This window comes from Notamacropus eugenii, chromosome 3 (assembly GCF_028372415.1).
Source record: "Notamacropus eugenii isolate mMacEug1 chromosome 3, mMacEug1.pri_v2, whole genome shotgun sequence".
Lineage (NCBI taxonomy): Eukaryota > Metazoa > Chordata > Mammalia > Diprotodontia > Macropodidae > Notamacropus > Notamacropus eugenii.
Window position 1 is genome coordinate 121,274,556 of NC_092874.1, and position 18,158 is coordinate 121,292,713.

General features: G+C 49.9%; 1 protein-coding gene across 2 annotated transcripts in view; it reads right to left on the minus strand.

Moving 5' to 3' along the window:
* Nucleotides 1-18,158, minus strand: part of FLNC (filamin C) — a 38,799-nt gene that overhangs the window by 7,956 nt on the left and 12,685 nt on the right. The window contains exons 9-39 of one of the 2 annotated variants that reach the window (XM_072652793.1): nt 17,002-17,139; nt 16,457-16,583; nt 15,731-15,867; nt 15,396-15,589; nt 15,186-15,299; nt 14,379-14,522; nt 13,974-14,097; nt 13,342-13,502; nt 12,791-12,881; nt 12,507-12,676; nt 12,167-12,284; nt 11,726-11,988; nt 9,709-10,306; nt 8,887-9,060; nt 8,543-8,705; nt 7,853-8,013; nt 6,720-6,887; nt 6,467-6,590; nt 5,927-6,083; nt 5,598-5,787; nt 5,349-5,372; nt 4,733-4,980; nt 3,900-3,998; nt 3,375-3,474; nt 2,802-2,942; nt 2,185-2,313; nt 1,905-2,078; nt 1,046-1,207; nt 634-837; nt 317-469; nt 79-201 (exon numbers count right to left, since the gene is read on the minus strand). In XM_072652793.1, the coding sequence (XP_072508894.1) occupies nt 79-201; nt 317-469; nt 634-837; nt 1,046-1,207; nt 1,905-2,078; nt 2,185-2,313; nt 2,802-2,942; nt 3,375-3,474; nt 3,900-3,998; nt 4,733-4,980; nt 5,349-5,372; nt 5,598-5,787; nt 5,927-6,083; nt 6,467-6,590; nt 6,720-6,887; nt 7,853-8,013; nt 8,543-8,705; nt 8,887-9,060; nt 9,709-10,306; nt 11,726-11,988; nt 12,167-12,284; nt 12,507-12,676; nt 12,791-12,881; nt 13,342-13,502; nt 13,974-14,097; nt 14,379-14,522; nt 15,186-15,299; nt 15,396-15,589; nt 15,731-15,867; nt 16,457-16,583; nt 17,002-17,139 (5,073 nt within the window). The remainder of the gene's footprint in view (nt 1-78; nt 202-316; nt 470-633; nt 838-1,045; nt 1,208-1,904; nt 2,079-2,184; nt 2,314-2,801; nt 2,943-3,374; nt 3,475-3,899; nt 3,999-4,732; nt 4,981-5,348; nt 5,373-5,597; nt 5,788-5,926; nt 6,084-6,466; nt 6,591-6,719; nt 6,888-7,852; nt 8,014-8,542; nt 8,706-8,886; nt 9,061-9,708; nt 10,307-11,725; nt 11,989-12,166; nt 12,285-12,506; nt 12,677-12,790; nt 12,882-13,341; nt 13,503-13,973; nt 14,098-14,378; nt 14,523-15,185; nt 15,300-15,395; nt 15,590-15,730; nt 15,868-16,456; nt 16,584-17,001; nt 17,140-18,158) is intronic. The other variant, XM_072652794.1, reaches the window with a different exon arrangement.

Here is an 18,158-nt window from a genome sequence, read left to right on the forward strand (position 1 = left end):
AAAGGAAGGAGGGAAGTCATCAATAAAATGAAAGGAATTTAGTACTGGGCCCAGTCCCACCCCTGCCTGAACCCTTACCTGGGATCTTGAGGTTGAGGTCACAGGTGCTCCCTACAGAGGCAATGGAAGCTGCCTGGCGGCGGCGAGTGATACTCTCTTTCATCCGTCCCTCGCCAGTCACCTTCACAGTGAATGGGCTCCCTAGAGAAAAAGGAGGGAGTCGTCAGGCCCCTTCTGAGTCCTTCCCCTCCAGCCCCTCCCAGGCTCCTAGAGGCATCCCTCCCACTCTGGGGCAGCCCCCAGACTCTCCACTCACCAGGGACATGCTTGTCAGCAAATTTGATGTTGATAGTGTAGTTGCCAGGCTCGGTGGGGCAGTAGGTCACTTTGCAAGTACCATCCTCCATATCCTCACAGTTGATGTCCACCTTGCTGGGACCTTCAATGCTCAGCCCCAGACCACCATACCCTTTGGGAAAGGGAGTGAATGACAGGGCTTCAACTCTAGGCCTGGTAGGGGTTGGGGCCAAATCTTGGCACATAATTATGCCTTAGAAATACTCTACAGTTGACTGACTGACTAGTGGTTATTGGGTGTTTTAGAAGAGACACTGCTACCAAGGAGATGCATACCTGCATTCCTTGTATCCACGATGAATTCTGCCACCTGGAAGGTTTGGCCTTCTGACAGTCCTTTGCCCCAGACTCGAACCTTGCTAGCGTCACCAATCTCTGAAGGCCCCACAAGAATCTTGAAGGGGCTGTTGGTGACATGTTTCCCACTCTTTCGAACACTTACTACATGCTCACCCACCTCTTTGGGCGTGAATGAGATACCTGTAGTAGGCACAGAGACATGGGCATCAGGGATCATACCCCTTGGCATTGCTTGCAATACTTTTCCACCCACTCCACCCAGACATGGAGGGATAGGGAACCTATGTATTCCCAAGCCCAGGAAGAGTAGGCTGAAGGTTCCCTATAGGCTATCTTCTCAGGGTCATCCCTGGAGAGTCAGATCATGCCAACTGCCTTCCTCACTCACCAATGTGGCGGTTAGGCAGCCTCTTGAGCAAGCAGGGCTCCTCATTGCCTGAGGGAGCCCGGATGCTGGCAGTCAGCAGACTCAGATCACTCTCTGTGATCTTCAGTGACACGTCCGTGGATGTGCCCACATTCAACTGTGAAGTCCGCATTGAGTCATCACCTGGGCACAGCAGGTAAGAAACTGAGATCCTGGCCATGTCTCCCTTCCTCCCTTCCAATCCCAGATTCTCAGCTCCTTCACAATCAGTTGTCAGAATCTGCTTGCTTCAAGAAGCCTTCCCTGACCAACTCTCATCTGACCTAGATCACTTTTTCACACTTTGTACCCTAGCAAAATCAATTCATCTCTACTTATATCAAACACATATTAAGCAATTACTGTGTAGAAGGGACTATTACAATGATCTGGCGAAAAGAGGAAATAAGGACTTGAACTAGGGTGGTGACAGTGAGAGGACAGAAGAGAGGGGAGACACCAAAAGAATCTTCTGGAAGCTTGCCATCTGTTTTCATTTACACTAAAACTTTTTTCAGACTTCAAGAGGATGCCCCTCAGGTTCTCCTGTTCTGGGGTTTCACTGATATGTTGCCTTTATAAGCATTCTTTTACACTGTACATAAATATATATATTTATTATATACGATATATATTTTATGTTGGAATATATATATTCCATTTGTGCTCATCCTGTGTCTCCCCAAGAGGGGCCAGAAAGATCCCTGAGGTCAATAAGCTAACTCTGTATTCTTCACATGCTCTTCCCCTCAAGGACAGGGCTTAGTTTTGGTGGATGGACATTCAGTAAGCATCACTGAATGGCTGTTCATCAGGGGCAAAGTAGAAGAACAAAAGGTACCTGTGATTTTGGCAGTGAAGGGACTCCCTGGGATGTGCTTGTCATCAAAGCGGACGATGATGCTGTAGTCCCCAGGAGCAGTAGGGAGGTAGGATACTGTACAGGTGCCATCCTTATTGTCCTTACAGGTGATCTCTGCCTTAGATGGGCCTTCCACAGCAAGAGACAGGCCCCCTAGGTGAGTGTTGGAGGAACTGATGTTAGATCAGGGTTCAGGCTGTTCACAAGCCTCCCTCACACCCCACTCCACTCCCAAATTTCATCTCATCCATGCACATACCTTCCCCAGCATCCTTGGTGACAATTGTGAAGGTGGCTGGCTTGTTGACCATGCCGTGGCTCAAGCCTGGCCCATAGGCACTCACATGACGGCTATTGATGGCATCAACATAGAACTGCATGGGACTCCCTGGGGGAAGGAGAGGAGACTACAGGATTAAGGCACGAGAGTTCTGGAGCTGCTCTAACTCCTTCCATCAATCCTCGCAACTTCTCAAATTATTGACATGTATATGTATATGTACATGTGTGTACACACACACACACACACACACACACACATTTATTTATTTGTTTTTTGAGGCAATTGGGGTTAAGTGATTTGCCCAGGGTCACACAGCTAGCATCTGAGGCCACATTTGAACTCTGATCCTCCTGACTACAGGGCCTATATATTTAAAGTTACCTGTAGCCTCCTCTGCTTCTAAGTAACCTAACCCCCCACCTCATCTCTCAACTCCAGGACTTCCCCCAGTTCCTTTTCCAATAGGCTCCTTGTCCCCTACCCTACTATTTCCCAGACTGTGCAAATCACTTGTAACTGTTGCCCTCAATAGTTCCTGGCTCTGCCAACTCTCAGCCCACCCAGATCTTAGCCTGTCCCTCCAATAAACTTACCAGGAATGTGATTGCCATCGTATTTGATCCCCATCTCATGTAGTCCCTTCTCAGTGGGTGCGTACCTCACTGTGATGGTGCCGTCTTTATTATCTGTGATATTAGGCCTTGCTGTCTTCCCTGAAGGCATCCGCACCTCACCTGGTATGCCAGGGCATAGTCAGTATCACAGAAGAGGAGACATCTTCCCCTTTGACCCCAGAAATCTATCTGGTCTCCACCCCACCCCCGTTATTTTCTAAGAGGACAAAATCTTTTCCTATTCCCGCATCTCAGAAGAGTCTAACTCAGCCTCTCTCCAGTTTGGTCCTATCTAGCAGGGTTGGCTGCTTCCCTGAAAAAGGGAAGAGAACTTGACCGTTTTGTTCTGCCAAACCAAAGGACCTGCTTAAGATCAGGAAGCATTTATGGTATATGTGAAGAAAGCAGCCTGCACCAGTGGTCAGAAGGCCTGGGTTGTCTCTGCCACTAACTAGCTATGTTACCTCTGTTACGTGAGGGAGTTGGGCTAAGACAATCTCTAATCTTCCCATTCTAAAATTCTTTAATACTACAACCCTAAAAAGATGGTACCTGTGATCTCCCCCTTCTGGACTGTAAATGGGATAACCAAGTTGAAGGGTCTCAACATGGACTCCATGGGCTCTGCTGGAACCACTGGCTCATCCGTGGCCTCGGGAAGGGGAAATAAGAAAGGTAAGATTACTCACAGCACGTCAAGGAAAGTGGAAATCCCACTCCATACCCCAAAAAGGAAGTCAGAAGGAAAAAAGGGAGAAAGAAAAGTAAAGTTAATGGCAGGAGGTGGCTCAGCAGGAGAAGAGAATGCAGGAGCTGCAACAGAAGAGGTGGAGGAACAAGGAGGAGATGCTATGCTCCCTGTTCCCTGAAATGAGGCTTCTGGCTCAGACCCCTATGACAATGCACCCTCCCGGATCTGGGCACAGCATTCACATATCCTAGGCTGACCCTATCTTTTTTGGGGGGAGACCCTAGCTCTGAAGAGAGGCATTTTAACCTAACATGACCCTAAAGGTTAAGAAGAAGAAAGAAGGGAGAGGAAAGGGAAGATAGAGACCCCTCTGCTAAAACAGGTACCCAGTGGGTGGGGTAGCTACTGGGCTGGTGTGTAGGGAAGGGCTGGCGCAGCTGTAGGGTGTCACATGGCTCCTCCACGTGGGGAATGGGGTCACACGCCTGAGGGAGCAAGACATGGAATAACATGGAGTTACAGAGGATCACCATAGGATGACAGTTCAATGCTTAGTCCAGAGATGATACTTAATAAATGGTCCAATACAGGCCAATATGCATTGTCTTGGTAGAATGATAGATAACACAGGTCAACATAGCCTCCACAGCTGACATTGGCACAGGCTAACATGGGTGACTGGGCCTTTGGAGTGCCTTCCTCCAAAAGACTAGGGCTTCAGACCATGAGTCACCACTGTCCTGCCTCCACTGGGGATGAACAGCCAGAGAAGTAGGGGCAGGCTAGACATAAGTCCATTGACTGAAAGCTTCCAATTTCACAGGAATGGCTAAATTCTCAGAGGATGGAGGGAATGATTGCTACTCTGTCTTTATGCCTACATGAAAGTACAGTCCAGAACTGGTACCCAGGAACAGGAAAGTGCTGAAATCAAAAATATTGTGTGTGAATGTCACAAAGGTCTACCAAGTATATGAGACTGTATCTGACCTGGATGAGACCTCCCGCCCTAAATCTGAAGTATAAGAAGGTAATTTAGAACAGAGTTTCACTGTACAACATTATAGATCATATATTATACATAATATATTATGTGTAATATAATACTACATATTATATTATTGCATTATGTGTTATATATAATGCCCTAGCCTGCCTCTAACAAACAGGCCCAACCTCTCATCTCCCTTCCCACAGCCCTCTGCCCTCAGGCACTCACCAGCACGTGGAAGGGACTGTTAGGGATGTGCTCTCCTCCAAATCGGATGGTGATGACATACTTGCCCGGCTCAGGGGCAGTGTAGTAAATGTCAAAGGTGCCATCATGATTCTCTACAACATCCACATCCAGCTCTGCCCCATCTGGGGTTGATACCGTGCATGTCACCTTGCCCTTTCCTGCTGCCTTGGCATCCACTGTGATGACTGTCTCCTCCCCAATCTGAATGCGGGGACCCAGGCATGCACCTGTGGGGGTGATGAGGCATGGTCAGGGGCCATGGGGGAAGAACAGGGGAGGATATTTGATGAGGGCAAAGGAAGCAGCTGTGATCAGGGACTTTTCAGGAGAAAGAGAGATGATCAAGAAGGATGATGGCTGTTAGAAGAGACTGTGAGGTGTCCTCACAAGTCATGGCTCAGTCATAGGACAGAGTGCCCAGCCATGGGATCATAGGGCTTCATGTTGGACAGGACCTTCCAGATCATCCCATCTAACCCCTTTCTTATGGCACAAATGAAGAAAGAAAGACCCAGCGAAGTGCGCAGGGACTTGGGGCTAGATACTATCCCTGTGGCCCAAACCCTCTCATAGAAAGGTTTGATACTGTACTCACCTAGGCCATGACCGCCAATGGACACTGGAAAGAGAGAAGAGAGTGAGACTGGTGCAGACAGAGCATGGACAGTGTTTGGGGGACTGGGCAGAGACAACAGTGGCAAGGAGAGAAGGAAAGCTCAGACCTCTATCTTCCCCTCAGCATCCTATCCTTTGTTGCGTGTGGCAAGTACATGTGTGTATGTCTCTGTGTTGGGTGTATGAGGGACTAGGAGGGACAGATAGGAAAGGACCAAGGGGTGCTCACCAGTGACAAGGCACTTGCTGGCATCCCCAGTGGGCAAGGCATGGATTCGGAAGGGGGAGTAGGGGATCTCATCTCCCCCATACTTGATGGTGATGGTGTAGCGCCCACTCATGTCTGGCAGGTAGGATACAGTATATGTGCCATCTCCATTGTCTCGGATATTTGCTTTCTTGGGTTTGCCCTCGGGGTCCTGGGGGCAGAAGTGGAGGAAAGAGGATATCAGTGCCAGATTCAGAGTTTACACCAGTGGTCCCTGCTCCAAACCTGGAACCCCCCAGCTCCCCTGCTACTGAAACGGTCCTTCCCCCCAGACAAGGAGAGGCCCTCACCAGGATCTGAACAGTAAGCAGTCCCTCTCCAGCATCTCTGGCATCAATGGTGAACTCCACAGGAAAGCTGGCTGGGATGCCTGAAGCATTGAGCCCGGGACCACTTGCTCGAACCTTGCTGGCGTCATGAGCTGGCAGCACCTTGATCTTGAAGGGGCTTGGAGGTAAAAGGAATGAGACTGGACAGTTAGTGCAAGGGAATTGCTCCTTTCACCTACTTCTCTTCCCAAGGCTGGGAAGGGTTCTGTCACAGACATGCCCGATGCTGGGACTGTGGTGAGTGAGACAGAGGTTACTCGGAGCAAGGGGCCAGGAGTTAGTGGGGAGCTGGGGAGGACAGTCACCCTAGGTTCAGCACCCCACTTAGGTGAGATCAACAGTGCAGAACAGAGAATGAGCCCCCAAGACCTAAGCATAGGGTGCTTTCTGGAGAACCTGCCTTTTCAAGGATTCTCCTTGCCTCCACCTGCCGCACCAGTGCTTGCCTTTGCTGTGGCTGCCCACCCCCCCATCCTCCCAACGGCTCTCTTCCTGGCTCACCTGCGAGGCACCTCCTGGTCAGCATACTTGACAGCCACAGTGTATGGCCCATCAGTGGCTGGGGTGTAGTTCACGGTGTGGGTGCCATCCCCTTTATCTCGCACCTCGACTGGTTCTGCCACTCCTGGGGAGGGAGGATAGTGCAAAAGAAATCAGGCAGGTGGTCTCACAGGCCTCTAAGAGGATCCTGAGATTATTACTCCCCTCCCCTACCCCATCTTACTTTCCTGTGGCTCCCCAGCTCTCTCCATACCTGTGGGTCCCACCACTGCCACCTGCAGAGGTGCTCGTCCCGCCTGACTGCAATCTACTGTGAAGGTCTGGGGGACTCTGGCTCGCACACTAGCTCCCAGACCGGGGCCTGAACACTTCACCTTTCCAGGATCCACCACATCCTTCACGGGCACTCGGAAAGGGCTCCCTGTATGAAGAAAAAAGGGCTAGCCTTCCAGAGATAGACTAAAACTCTAAGCCCATCTACTGCCCCACCCCTCATCACCATCACTAATATGCTCTATGTACTAGATCCTGAGAAAGGACTGGGAAGAAAGAACAGTCAAAGGCTTCACTCTCCAGAAGCCTATGGTTCCAGAGTGGAGACAGGACAACGCATTAGAGCATTTTAATACTAATTGCTAGCACTTATATAGCACTTTATGGAGTACAAAGTGCTTGATACAGTATATGTATCTAATTTGATCTTCAATAGGTAGGTGCTTACAGATGAGGAAACTGAGGCAGAAAGAAGTTAATTGACTTGCCGAGGGTCATACAACTAGGATGTGTCTGAAAATCTGAATTCGGATTTTTCTGACTCAAGTGCAGCACACTCTTGCTGTCTCATGAAACATGTCAGCACACAAACAAGTACCAACTAACTTAGATGTTGAGAACCACTTGGCAAAACCTTAATATTCTGGGCCAGAGAGGCAGGGGGTGGAAGGAAGTATCTTATTTTAATTGGTAGAAGCCCATATTTGGTAAAATAATTTAAGGAAATTTCAATGCCATTGCTTTCAAGACTCAGAGGCTATTATAAACTGAGTGGTGAGTGGATAGAGTGCTGAACCTGGAGTCATGGACACCTCGGTTTGATTCTGGCCTCAGAATCAATCTGGCTTCATATGTGTTTATGTATGCATGTATGTGCATATATGCACACGTGTTTATGTGGGTATGTATATGTATGTATATATATATATATATATATATATATTTGAAAATATATCCCAACCTCTCCCACTGCCTCTGGCTTTCTTCTTCCTATATGAGCTATCCATTTCTTGCCCTACCTTTCCACCTCTCTTATGAACAATGCACCATGTACAATGAGCCCTCCACCCCCTACCCCATGCCCTTTCCACCTCTCCGCCTCAGTGACCATGCCTGGGATAGGACGCCCTCCAAAGGTGATGTTGACATCATAGTCTCCAGGGGTGAAGGGGATATACTCCACAGTGCAGCTGCCATCCTTGTTGTCTTTGCAGGACATCTTTGCCTCAGAGGGACCCTCAATAGCCAGACCCAGGCCCCCCGTACCAGCTCCCCTGCAGAACAGCCTCCATTAGCTCAGCCATGACAAAAGATCAGGGGAGGGAAGGGGAGAGACGGGACTCTTTGGAGACTAAGTGGGAGAGGTGAGATACAGCTCCTCAGCAATACCTGGTACATGCTGGTTTGGAATGTTTGGGTTTTCCCCTAGTATTTATTGTATCCAGACATGGGGTGGGGATGTGATGGGATAGGGATGAGAAATTATTTTAGAAATACTCCAGAGACAAAGTATCTAGGAATCCAGAGATATAGCACGCCTCCACTGCACCCCCTCCCCTTATTTAGGTTTACAGCTCTAGAGTTGGAAGGGACCTCAGAGACCCTCTAGTCCGACTCCACCGTCCCCCCACATGAGGAAACAGGACTTGGGAAGTAAAGTGACTTGCCCAAGGTCACAAAGATAGCAATCAGAGATGGAATTTAAAACCAGGTCCTCTGACTTTAGAATCATTGCTAGATGTGGTAATCCAAGAGGGAGGGGAAGATGTATGGAGGAGAGTGGGAACAGGGCTAAGCATGTACCTGGTCTCTACAGTGAAGCGGTTAGCTTTGTTGACCAGCCCTCCCTCTAGGCCAGGCCCGTAGGCCCGGACACGAGATGGATCGCAGCCTTCAGTCACACCAACTCGGAATGGACTCTTGGGAACTGCTACTTCATCATACAACACCTCTACCAAGTGGACTCCTGAGGACAGTAACACAACCAGATACATCATAAGGTAAGCAGAGGTTTGGGGAGAAGGAGTGGAGAAGGTCCAGGGTACATGGATCCACCCACCCCAGCCCTACTGCTATGACCTTCATGGTTAGCTCCTCCCCCATTTGGTGACTGGGTGCCTGTATCCCGATGCCCCTGCCTCCCTTACCCTCTTCGTAGGCAGTATACTGCACTCGGTAGGTGCCATCCCCATTGTCTGTCACATAGGTGTCTGTCTTAGCTCCCGAAGGATTAAGCACCCGGGCTGTGACATGGTTCCCGCCTGTAGCAGTCAAGGAGCGAGCATCTACTGTGAACTCTGTGGTCACCTCTCGGAGAACACCTAGGAGCCAGAACAAAGAGCAGGATGAGAAGACGGCCTTCACAGGACTCTACTGCTCTACCCTAAAAGTCTCTCACAGACAAGCATGGGCCCTTTCTTTTCTTACTATCAGACTAGAGCCCCATCCTGAAGTCTTTTCTCTTATTTCCATGTTTCCATGGTTGTCCTCATAACTACAGCCCCTCATCTAACTTTCTGAATCAAGCCCTGGTTGTGTCACACTTGTATCCCAGTGGCAGGCACCCCCCCTCTCCTCTAGTCACCTTCCACAGATACTTCCCACCCTGGGCTGCTAGAAGAACTGCTTCCACCCTGAATCTTCAGCTATTTTCCCTGACATCTCTGCTGGGATGACTTAATGCCCCTAGAACCTTCTAATTGGCTCTACTATCTTTTCCTTCAGTTCCCTTCCTTCTCACTCCTCCAGTTCCCCTCATTCATTTCCATCATTTCCTGGTCCTTCATCTCCTCTATAGCACTGCCTCCCATCTACTCAATCTCCTCCAGCTCCTCACTTTCCCCCTTTTCTAACTTCCCTAACCTCTTTTGCCCTCATTTATCTTCTACATCTATCTTCTCAGCCTCTTTTTCCAGCCTGATACACTCAACTTCTCCCACTTGGCCCTAGTTCCACATCTTTCCACTCACCATGGGGCTCCACACCAGGCCCAGAGACCTTGATGCCACTAGTATCAACCGCAGGCTGGACGTGAACCCGGGAAGGGAATTTGGGTACTGGGTGTCCTCCATATTTGATGGTAATGGTGTAGGTGCCAGGGAAAGCGGGGCTGTAGGTGATGTGGTAGGTGCCGTCGGCATTGTTGTGGATCAGCACCTCGGCTTTTACTCCAGCATCAGACAGGATCTCAATGGTCAGCTCGGCCTCTCCTGCTTCTGAGCAGTCCACGGTAAAGGTGGCCGCTTCACCAGCCTTACCTCGCTCCAGCCCAGGCCCACTAGCCCGAACCTTGCTAGGGTCAAAGACTGGTCGGATGTCTGCCTTGAAGGGCGAGCCAGGAATGTGGGCCTCAGCAAAGAGAATGTTGATGGTATACTCGCCTGGCTCTGTGGGCAAGTAGCTCACCGCACACGAGCCATCTCCATTATCCTGACATTCAATCTTGGCCTCGCATGGACCTTCTACTGTCAGCCCCAGGCCCCCCGTTCCTGCACCCTTGGTGTCAATAGAAAATGGTGCTGGTGTCCCCACCAAGCCACCCTTGAGTCCAGGACCATAGGCGCACACCTGGGGAAAAGGAAAGGATAGAAGACACCATGGGGATAACAGCCTCTTCTTGAGTAACCCTGACTACTCCAATTTGCTCAAACATCTGCCACCTTCCCAGTGTCATCCTGTCTTTCAGAGGTCCTGGCCAGAGAGGGCCTGGGGTCCTTGCCCTTGAAGAAGGAGATAAGCCCCACTTGCCCCGGGTGGAATTGCTATTCTTTCTTCCCTTCTACCACCTAAATCCTACCCAACCTTCAAGGCCCAGCTGAAATTCTGCCTCCTTCATGAAGACTTTCCTGACTGCTTCACATATAACAATCTCTCCCCTTTCTCAATCCTTGAAGTATTAAGTTATGCCAAATCAAGGCAAAGCAGACAGACAATGTAGTCCTTACAACTGTAGTATTATGCATGCTGGTACTTTTTTTAGAACTTATATTCTTAGAGCAGGCAGAACTTTTAATCATTTTTAGTAGACTGGTAAAACACATGGACTCTTCAGTCATGTCTTCAAAGAACTGAAAAGAAATGCTTAAGTTTCTATTAGAGATTAGTGAAAATAAAGATGTAATTTTTTTTCCCATCCAAAGTTCACAAACTTCCTGAAATCTTAGTGACGACCCTCTATCTTAAACATTAAAAGGTTGAATGACCTATCCAAGGTCACACAGGCAGTATATGCCTGGGATGGTGTTGAACCTAGAGGCTCCCAAGGCTAACTCTCCATCCACCATGCCGGGCTGCCTCTCACTATTTTATTACATCCCTCATTTTATGGGCTTAGTCTTGTCTTCCCCACAAGATCATAAAAGTGCTGAAGGTCGAGGATGTGTCTTCCCCACTGCACCTTCCTCCATGTCTATTCTATAGCAAATGCCCAGGGTGTGTTTGCTGAGCCTTTGGAGAGCCCTCTGAGGTGTGCAAAGCTCTGTACACATGTTGTCTCCTTTGATCCTCACAACAACACAGGGAGGGAGTGCTATTATTGTCACCATTTTTGGAGATGAAGCAAAAATGTGCTCATCTGATTTGCCCAATGTCCACATAGCTAGTAAGTGACTGCAGCAGGATTTGAACTCAGATTGACTTACAGCTCAAATAGGCAGAAGCTCAATTACCAATGTCCAAGGACAATGCAAGGAAGACCCATTGGACTTAGTGACTATCCTGGGAGATGTACTTCTTCCCACCAAGACCCCCTCCCTCCTCTGTGGGCTATTCCTCAAGGGCTGAGAGGGGCTTTTGGAGTCTCCATGTGAAGCCAGCCTTCCCTTCTCTCTCTGTCTCTCATACACACACACACACGCACACACACACACACACGCACACACACACACACACACACACACACACTCTGCACCGATCACTTGTTGCCTCTGACACCCTTTACTTTATCCCCAGCTCTCTCCAGTTCCATCCTGGTCATGCCCAGCTTACCTTGGAGGGGTCAGGGGGCAGAACACCCTCAACAGCAAAGGGGCTTCCAGGTACTGGGTGTCCATCGTAGGTGATGTCCACCTTGTAAGGCCCCTCCTCAGGAGGCATGTATCGAACAGCCTGAGCCTCGGCGCCACCTCCCGGTTCCAGCTTGCAGGGGATGGGGCGGCGTGAGGGCGAAGTCATCCGTACATCTAACTGTCCCTGGCCGCCTGCACCCCGAGTGTTCACTGAGAATGCCTGCTCCTGTCCCACGGCGACCTCTGTGCCATGGAAGGTAGAGGAGGAGAGAGATGGCATGGGGCAGGGATGAGCAAGAAGGAAATCGCAGACCCCAGCTCCTTCCAATCACAGACCCTCTGCTTCTCTTTCCCCCTCTTCACACCAACCTCCACCCACATAGTACACAATACTGCCTCTCTCACACACATATACACTTACTGTTATTAAGGCCTTGAACTTTGACCTTGCTGAGGTCCAGAGGGGGTGCCACATTCACCACAAAGGGGCTTTTAGGGACAGGATCCCCACCATAAGTCACAGTAATCGCCATGTTACCCTGATGAATGAAATAGGCAGTTACAGCCAGCAGCTTAGAGAGCTCTACCCACCCCCCATCATCACCATCTTTTAAAGGTGAGGAAACAGACTAAGCCAAAGTCATAGTCACTGGGGAAAGGGACTTATCAGACCTGAAGATAATGGGAAGGGAAAGAGTTATTATAGCAGCTTTGCAGTCAAGGCAAGGATGCAGGAGAGGGGCAGAAAGAAGGAAGCTCACCTGCTGGACAGCCGTATACTTGACAGTGTAGGAATAGTCATGGTTGTCAATGATCTCAAAATCTCGAACAGCCTCTCCCTTTGCTGCCCCGGCAAAGTGAACATCCAGCTTGGCCTTCCCAGCACCCTTGGTCAGCACTGTAAAGTGTGTTGGCTTCCCAACTTCCACACCTGGGAACCCAAGGGGAGAAGAAAGAGTAAGGAAAGTGCAGGAAGCTAAGAGGCTACATGGGCCCAGTTTTCCCTCCCAAGATGGCAGAGAAGGCAGCTCTGGAGGGCACTTACCGGTGCGGTTGAGCCCTGGACCCTCGGCTCTGACTTTGCTGGCATCATGGGATGGATCCACTTTGATGTGGAAGGGGCTAGCTGGGATTTCCTAGGAGAGGGAAGGGTAAAGGGGCAAGTTAGAGCTCTACAGACCCCTCCCAGCTAAACACTCTCAGATATCCCAGCCTCAGGAAGTGAGCTCCTAAAAAGTCAGTGGTGGCCATGAAAGGGACTGGCCTAGATGTCTCACTGGCTCAGCTAGCTCCTTACCAGGCAAGTGAAAGGCAGAATAGTGAAAGGGAGAAGAGATTATCTGATAAGGGGAAAACTGAGGCAGAGGATGGAGACAAAATAGCTGAGGGGAGCCTATTAAGGGAACCCAGAGCTGACAATGTCCACCCTGGAACTTAGAGCACTATTGACATTCCCTACTTCTCTGTTTCCCATCTCCCAAGGATAGGGGTCTGACAAACACAGCATCTTTAATAGCGTATTACTCGCTTTTAAAAGGTTGGGGCTTATGGGACAGGTGAAGAGAAATCCTTGACCAGGAAGGGAAAGGGGAGTACCTGGTTAGCAAAGAGCACCATGATGGTGTAGTGGCCAGCCCCAGGGGGCGTGTACTTGACCGTGAAGGTATCGTTATCATTCTTGATGATATCAAAATCAATGTCAGCTTCAGCGGGCCCCACCACTCCTGGGGCGCACTTGATTCCTATGCTCACATCCCCTGAGGAGGGGAGAGCCTGGTTACCACCACGGCCACCAGGGGCACCAGTGAGCCCCCTTCTACTCTGGCTCTGCCTCCTCCTGACCACCCCCACCCCACCCCATGCACGAAGTCACAGCCACGTCATTCTTTGGGAACTTTTAAGAACACTTCTTTTCTTTCTCAACTTAACAAACACCAAATAAGAACAAGCATTTCCATATACACAGTAGAAGACAAAAAGAGGGTTGCGCATGAAACTGAATCCCCATTATTGCTTTTCAGTCATGTTTGTAGCGTGTGGCCTTTAGCAGGACCTCGTTTTCCTCATCCACAATGGTTTAGAGGGAGCGAATCAGAACTCTAATGTTCTTTCACTTCTAACAGTCTACGTTCTCTTTCCTAGATCTTACCCAGCCCCCATGGCCACCTTTCCTTTAGCCACACCCATGCTTGGGCCCACCATTTCTCAACCCCATCTCCACCACATACCTTGTCCAGCTTCACTGCAGTCCACAGTAAAGTAGGTTGGTTCGTTAGCCTTGAGGCCAGTCTTCTCTACTCCTGGACCATACACTCTCACCTTCTCAGGGTGACTGCCCTCCCCCACATTTACCTGCAAAATAACAATGCCCAGCATGAAGAGCTAAGATATCCATCCCGTTCCTAAGGAGATCAGGAGCTTGGGCAAGTCCTCATCTCCCCTACCCTCCACTCTCAGATAAACTTCAGTTTTTCCCCAAAGGTCCTGAGAGTGGGAGGAAAAGCAGCATGCTTCGGGGGTATTCAGGATCTGCCCTCTCACTGGCACCTGGAGAGTACATGCCTAGGGTGTAGGTCACTGCTGGAGGAAGAGGAAAATCACATGAATTCGGGGTGGGAATTAGGAAGACCTACTCGGAAGGGGCTCTTGGGAACATTGACTCCTCCCCAGGTGACAATGATGGTGTGTTTGATGGGCTTGGTGGGCACGTAGGAGCATCGGAAGGTGCCATCTCCATTGGGAACCAGCTTGATATCAATAGGACAGCCTTCAGCATCCTGTGAAAATAAGCAACTGGACTGAAGGTCAAGAAGAACCCCTGACCTCCACCACTGACCTCTTGGCAGAGCCAGCCCCTGAAATATCCCCATCATTCAACAACCACATTCCATGCTATCATGCCCCCCCCCACTTCACCTCAGTTGTAGCACGGGCACTAGTTCTTAGTGCCACATGGGGTCAGGAGCAAAGGGCCATGTGAGCAGAGTGAAGAACCACAGGGTACACTCTCTGCTTTGACACTAACTAGCTGTGGGGTTTTTGGTGAGTGATTTCACCTTAACATCCCTGCCAACTCTAATACTGTAACATTAATAATAACAGCTAGCTTTCACAGTGAATCTTAAGATTTGCAAAGCACATGTTACCTCATTTGTTTCTCAAAACAACCCTGTGAGGTAGGTACTATTATTTATCACCATTTTCCAGATGAGAAACTGAGGCAAAGGGAGGTTAAGTGACTGGTTCAGCTAGCAAGTTGTCTTGGGAGGATTTTGATGCAGGTCTTCCAGATTCTGGGTCCAGCATTCGAATTACTGTGTCCCCTGGCTGTCTAATAATTTTTGAGCCTGAGAATTCTTTGTCTTTGAGCTAGAGTTCTTTCTCCTTTTAAGTCTCTGATAATTCCCAGAAAGTCAAGGGACCAAGGACAATATCCTTACCTGGGCATAGAGCTTGAGGTCACCCTTGCCAGCAGCACGGGCATCAATGGTGAACTCTGCTGGTTTGTCCACAATACAGCCTGTAGGCTCTAGCCCTGGTCCAAAGGCCTTCACCTAAGCAAGTTGAAGGACAAGAGAAAGGTGAGTGTTGGTATGGAAGGCTCTAGCCTCATTCACAGAGGGCTGAGCCCAGATCTCCGGAACCAGTACCTTGTCTGGGAAACAGTCTGGTGGGGCAGGCTGGATGTGGGCGATGAAGGGAGAATCACGGATATCTTCATCATCACAGATGACATGGACAGCGTACTCCCCTGGCTCTGTAGGCCAGTAACGCACATCACATGAGCCATCTCCCTTGTCATCACATTCAATCTTGGCCTGGGATGGTCCCTCAATGGAGAAGCCTGAATAGCATGGAGGGAGAGATAGACAAAAGGTGTGACCCCTAGATATTCCTGGTTCTGGCCTGATGACAGCCAGCGTCCCCATCTCCATTCCCCTGTCACTCACTGGGAGTCCTCAGCCTCTTTTCCCTGGTCACTTACCCAGTGTTCCCACCTCTGTGCCAATGGCCTCCACCACAAAGTCAGCTGACTTGCCCACTTGGCCAGTCTCCAGGCCAGGACCCCAGGCCCGCACTTTCTGGACTCCAGCTTCAGGACTCACCTGTACCTCAAAGGGGCTGGGAGAAAGACAAAAAGAGAAGGAAGAAGGAAGGAAGAAAGGAAGGAAGGAAGGAAGGGAGGGAGGAAGGAAGGAAGGAAGGGAGGAAAGGAAAGAGGAAGAAAGAAGGGAAGGAGGAAGGAAGGAACTGTCAAAACAGGACAGAACTGCTTCCCAAAGTTTCTCCCTTCCCTTAAGCCCATTTCACCCAGATAAACCTGACTTTCTCATATTCCCTACTAAACAGAATAAGGAAGTTAACCTGTTTTATGTGAAGCTCCTAGGAAGGGAAAAGATCCATTTCAAGGCCCCAGGAAGAAAAAAGGCAAGTCTGGGGTTGCCTCATCCCCATAAATGGAGGGAATTCCAATGTCAGAGGGTCAGGGCTCCACTCTCTTTTCTTTGTTAAGGCACAGAACAGACCAAGTTTGAAAGGGTCAGACAAGCCAGTTCTGAGTCTAGGGCACAGCAGTCTCAGCTCCCAGCCCTTGCACTTAATCCTGGGATCTTGTGAGCCTAACATCGCACAGCAAAGGAGATCCCAGTCCTAGCACTAGTCAGGGCTGCTGGGGCCTGGCTTGGGAATAGAGAAGGACATGAGGGCTTACCTGCGTGGGATGGCATAGCCGCCCCATGTGATGGTGACCACATATTTTCCAGGTACCACAGGATAGTATTCACATTCAAACACTCCATCACCTGCCTCACGCACCTTCACTGGCTCCTCTGTACCCTCTGTGGGAAGGCAGATGGTGCTGTGAGGTGCTATCTTCCCTGTGCCCCCCATGTCTCCTCACATTCTAGGGACTCATTATAGAAAGGGAGAGCCCATGGGTTTCAACAGGACATAGCAAAAGAAGACAGTAATCTTATATGGAGAGATAATAGATGATAATAAGGTGATTTATATTTCTGTAGCATTATTACTACTTTTCAAAGTTATTTCACATATATTTTCTCATTGTACCTTCACAAAAAGTCTGGGAATTGGCAGAGGTGGTTGAGTGTTACTTAATAGGTCAGCAGACTCCAGGAGAAAGGGGCAGTGCTGCCCATATCTGCCCCCCCCTCCCCCAGAAGGGCTCAGAGCTGCTCTGACCAGATCTCTATTTCCCCATTCCCCCCCACCCCAATTTCCCCACTTCTCACTTACTTGGCCCTTTCACGGTGACTTTGAGCTCTCCGCTGCCGGCACCCTTGGTGAACACCTTGAAATCTGCAACCTCCTTCACTCGGACACCCTTGGGCTGGAGGCCCCGGCCCGCTGCCCGGCAGGCGTTCGGGTTACAAGCTGTGGAGGGAGGGGGCAGAGTGGTAGCTTTGGAGGGGCCAAGCAGGAGACTTCTCATTTAGGCAACAGGGTCCCTGCCCGTCACCCTCAGTGGCATGCAATCTGATCACACCTTCCTTCCTTTCTATGGCCAGCAGGACCTCACATCCTCATGCAGACCATCAAGATCCTGTCTATGCATGCACCTTCTACTCTGACATGCACCCTCACACGTCTCCCTCAGCACCCACCCCCACCTGCCCTCCCCTGGGCCAATAGGTTTGCCCACACAGCAGCTGGCACCCAAAGCAGGATGTGGCATCCCTGTGATGAGCAGCAGAGGCTCTGTTGGACCCTGAGGAACATTCTTCAGTGACACCAACACTTAGAACTAGTAGAATCAGCAGTGAGACACAGAACCATCGGGTAGAGAACTTTCCCCATCCAAAGAATCCCTCCTCAGAGAACCTTTGCACATCTCAGGGCTACCTCTAGTCCCTAAAGAGCTAAGGATGCCATGAAACATAAGCAATGCCACAGATCAGGCCCTGTTGAGGAGTTCTGGTCCTGCCATGGATCATGGGCATTGCCAAGGAGCCCTGGTCCTGCCACAGATCATGGGCAATGGCTAGGTACCCTGGTCCTGCCACAGATCATGGGCATTGGTGAGGAGCCCTAGTCCTGCAGCAGAACACACAGTAAGGCATAGAACCCAGACAATGACAAGAATTCAGATCTTGCCATGGAATACCCGAGGAAGGAGGGAATTCCATAAGGTCTGGATCATACCAAGGAACACAGGTAGTGCTGGGCAGCTGTGGCCATGCCACAGGGTGACCAGCTAAGTCCCACCTCTGAACTAGCTTGATAGTACTAACATGGTGGTACTTTCTTGGACCGGTGGATGATGAATATGGAGGGGGTAACCAGCATCAGAAGGTCTGAGGGCAGGGGAAAGAATGAGTATAGAGTGTCACCAGTCTGGGGGGTCCTAGAATGTTAAGCAACCCTGCTGTGTCTCCCCAGTCCCCAAAACAGCT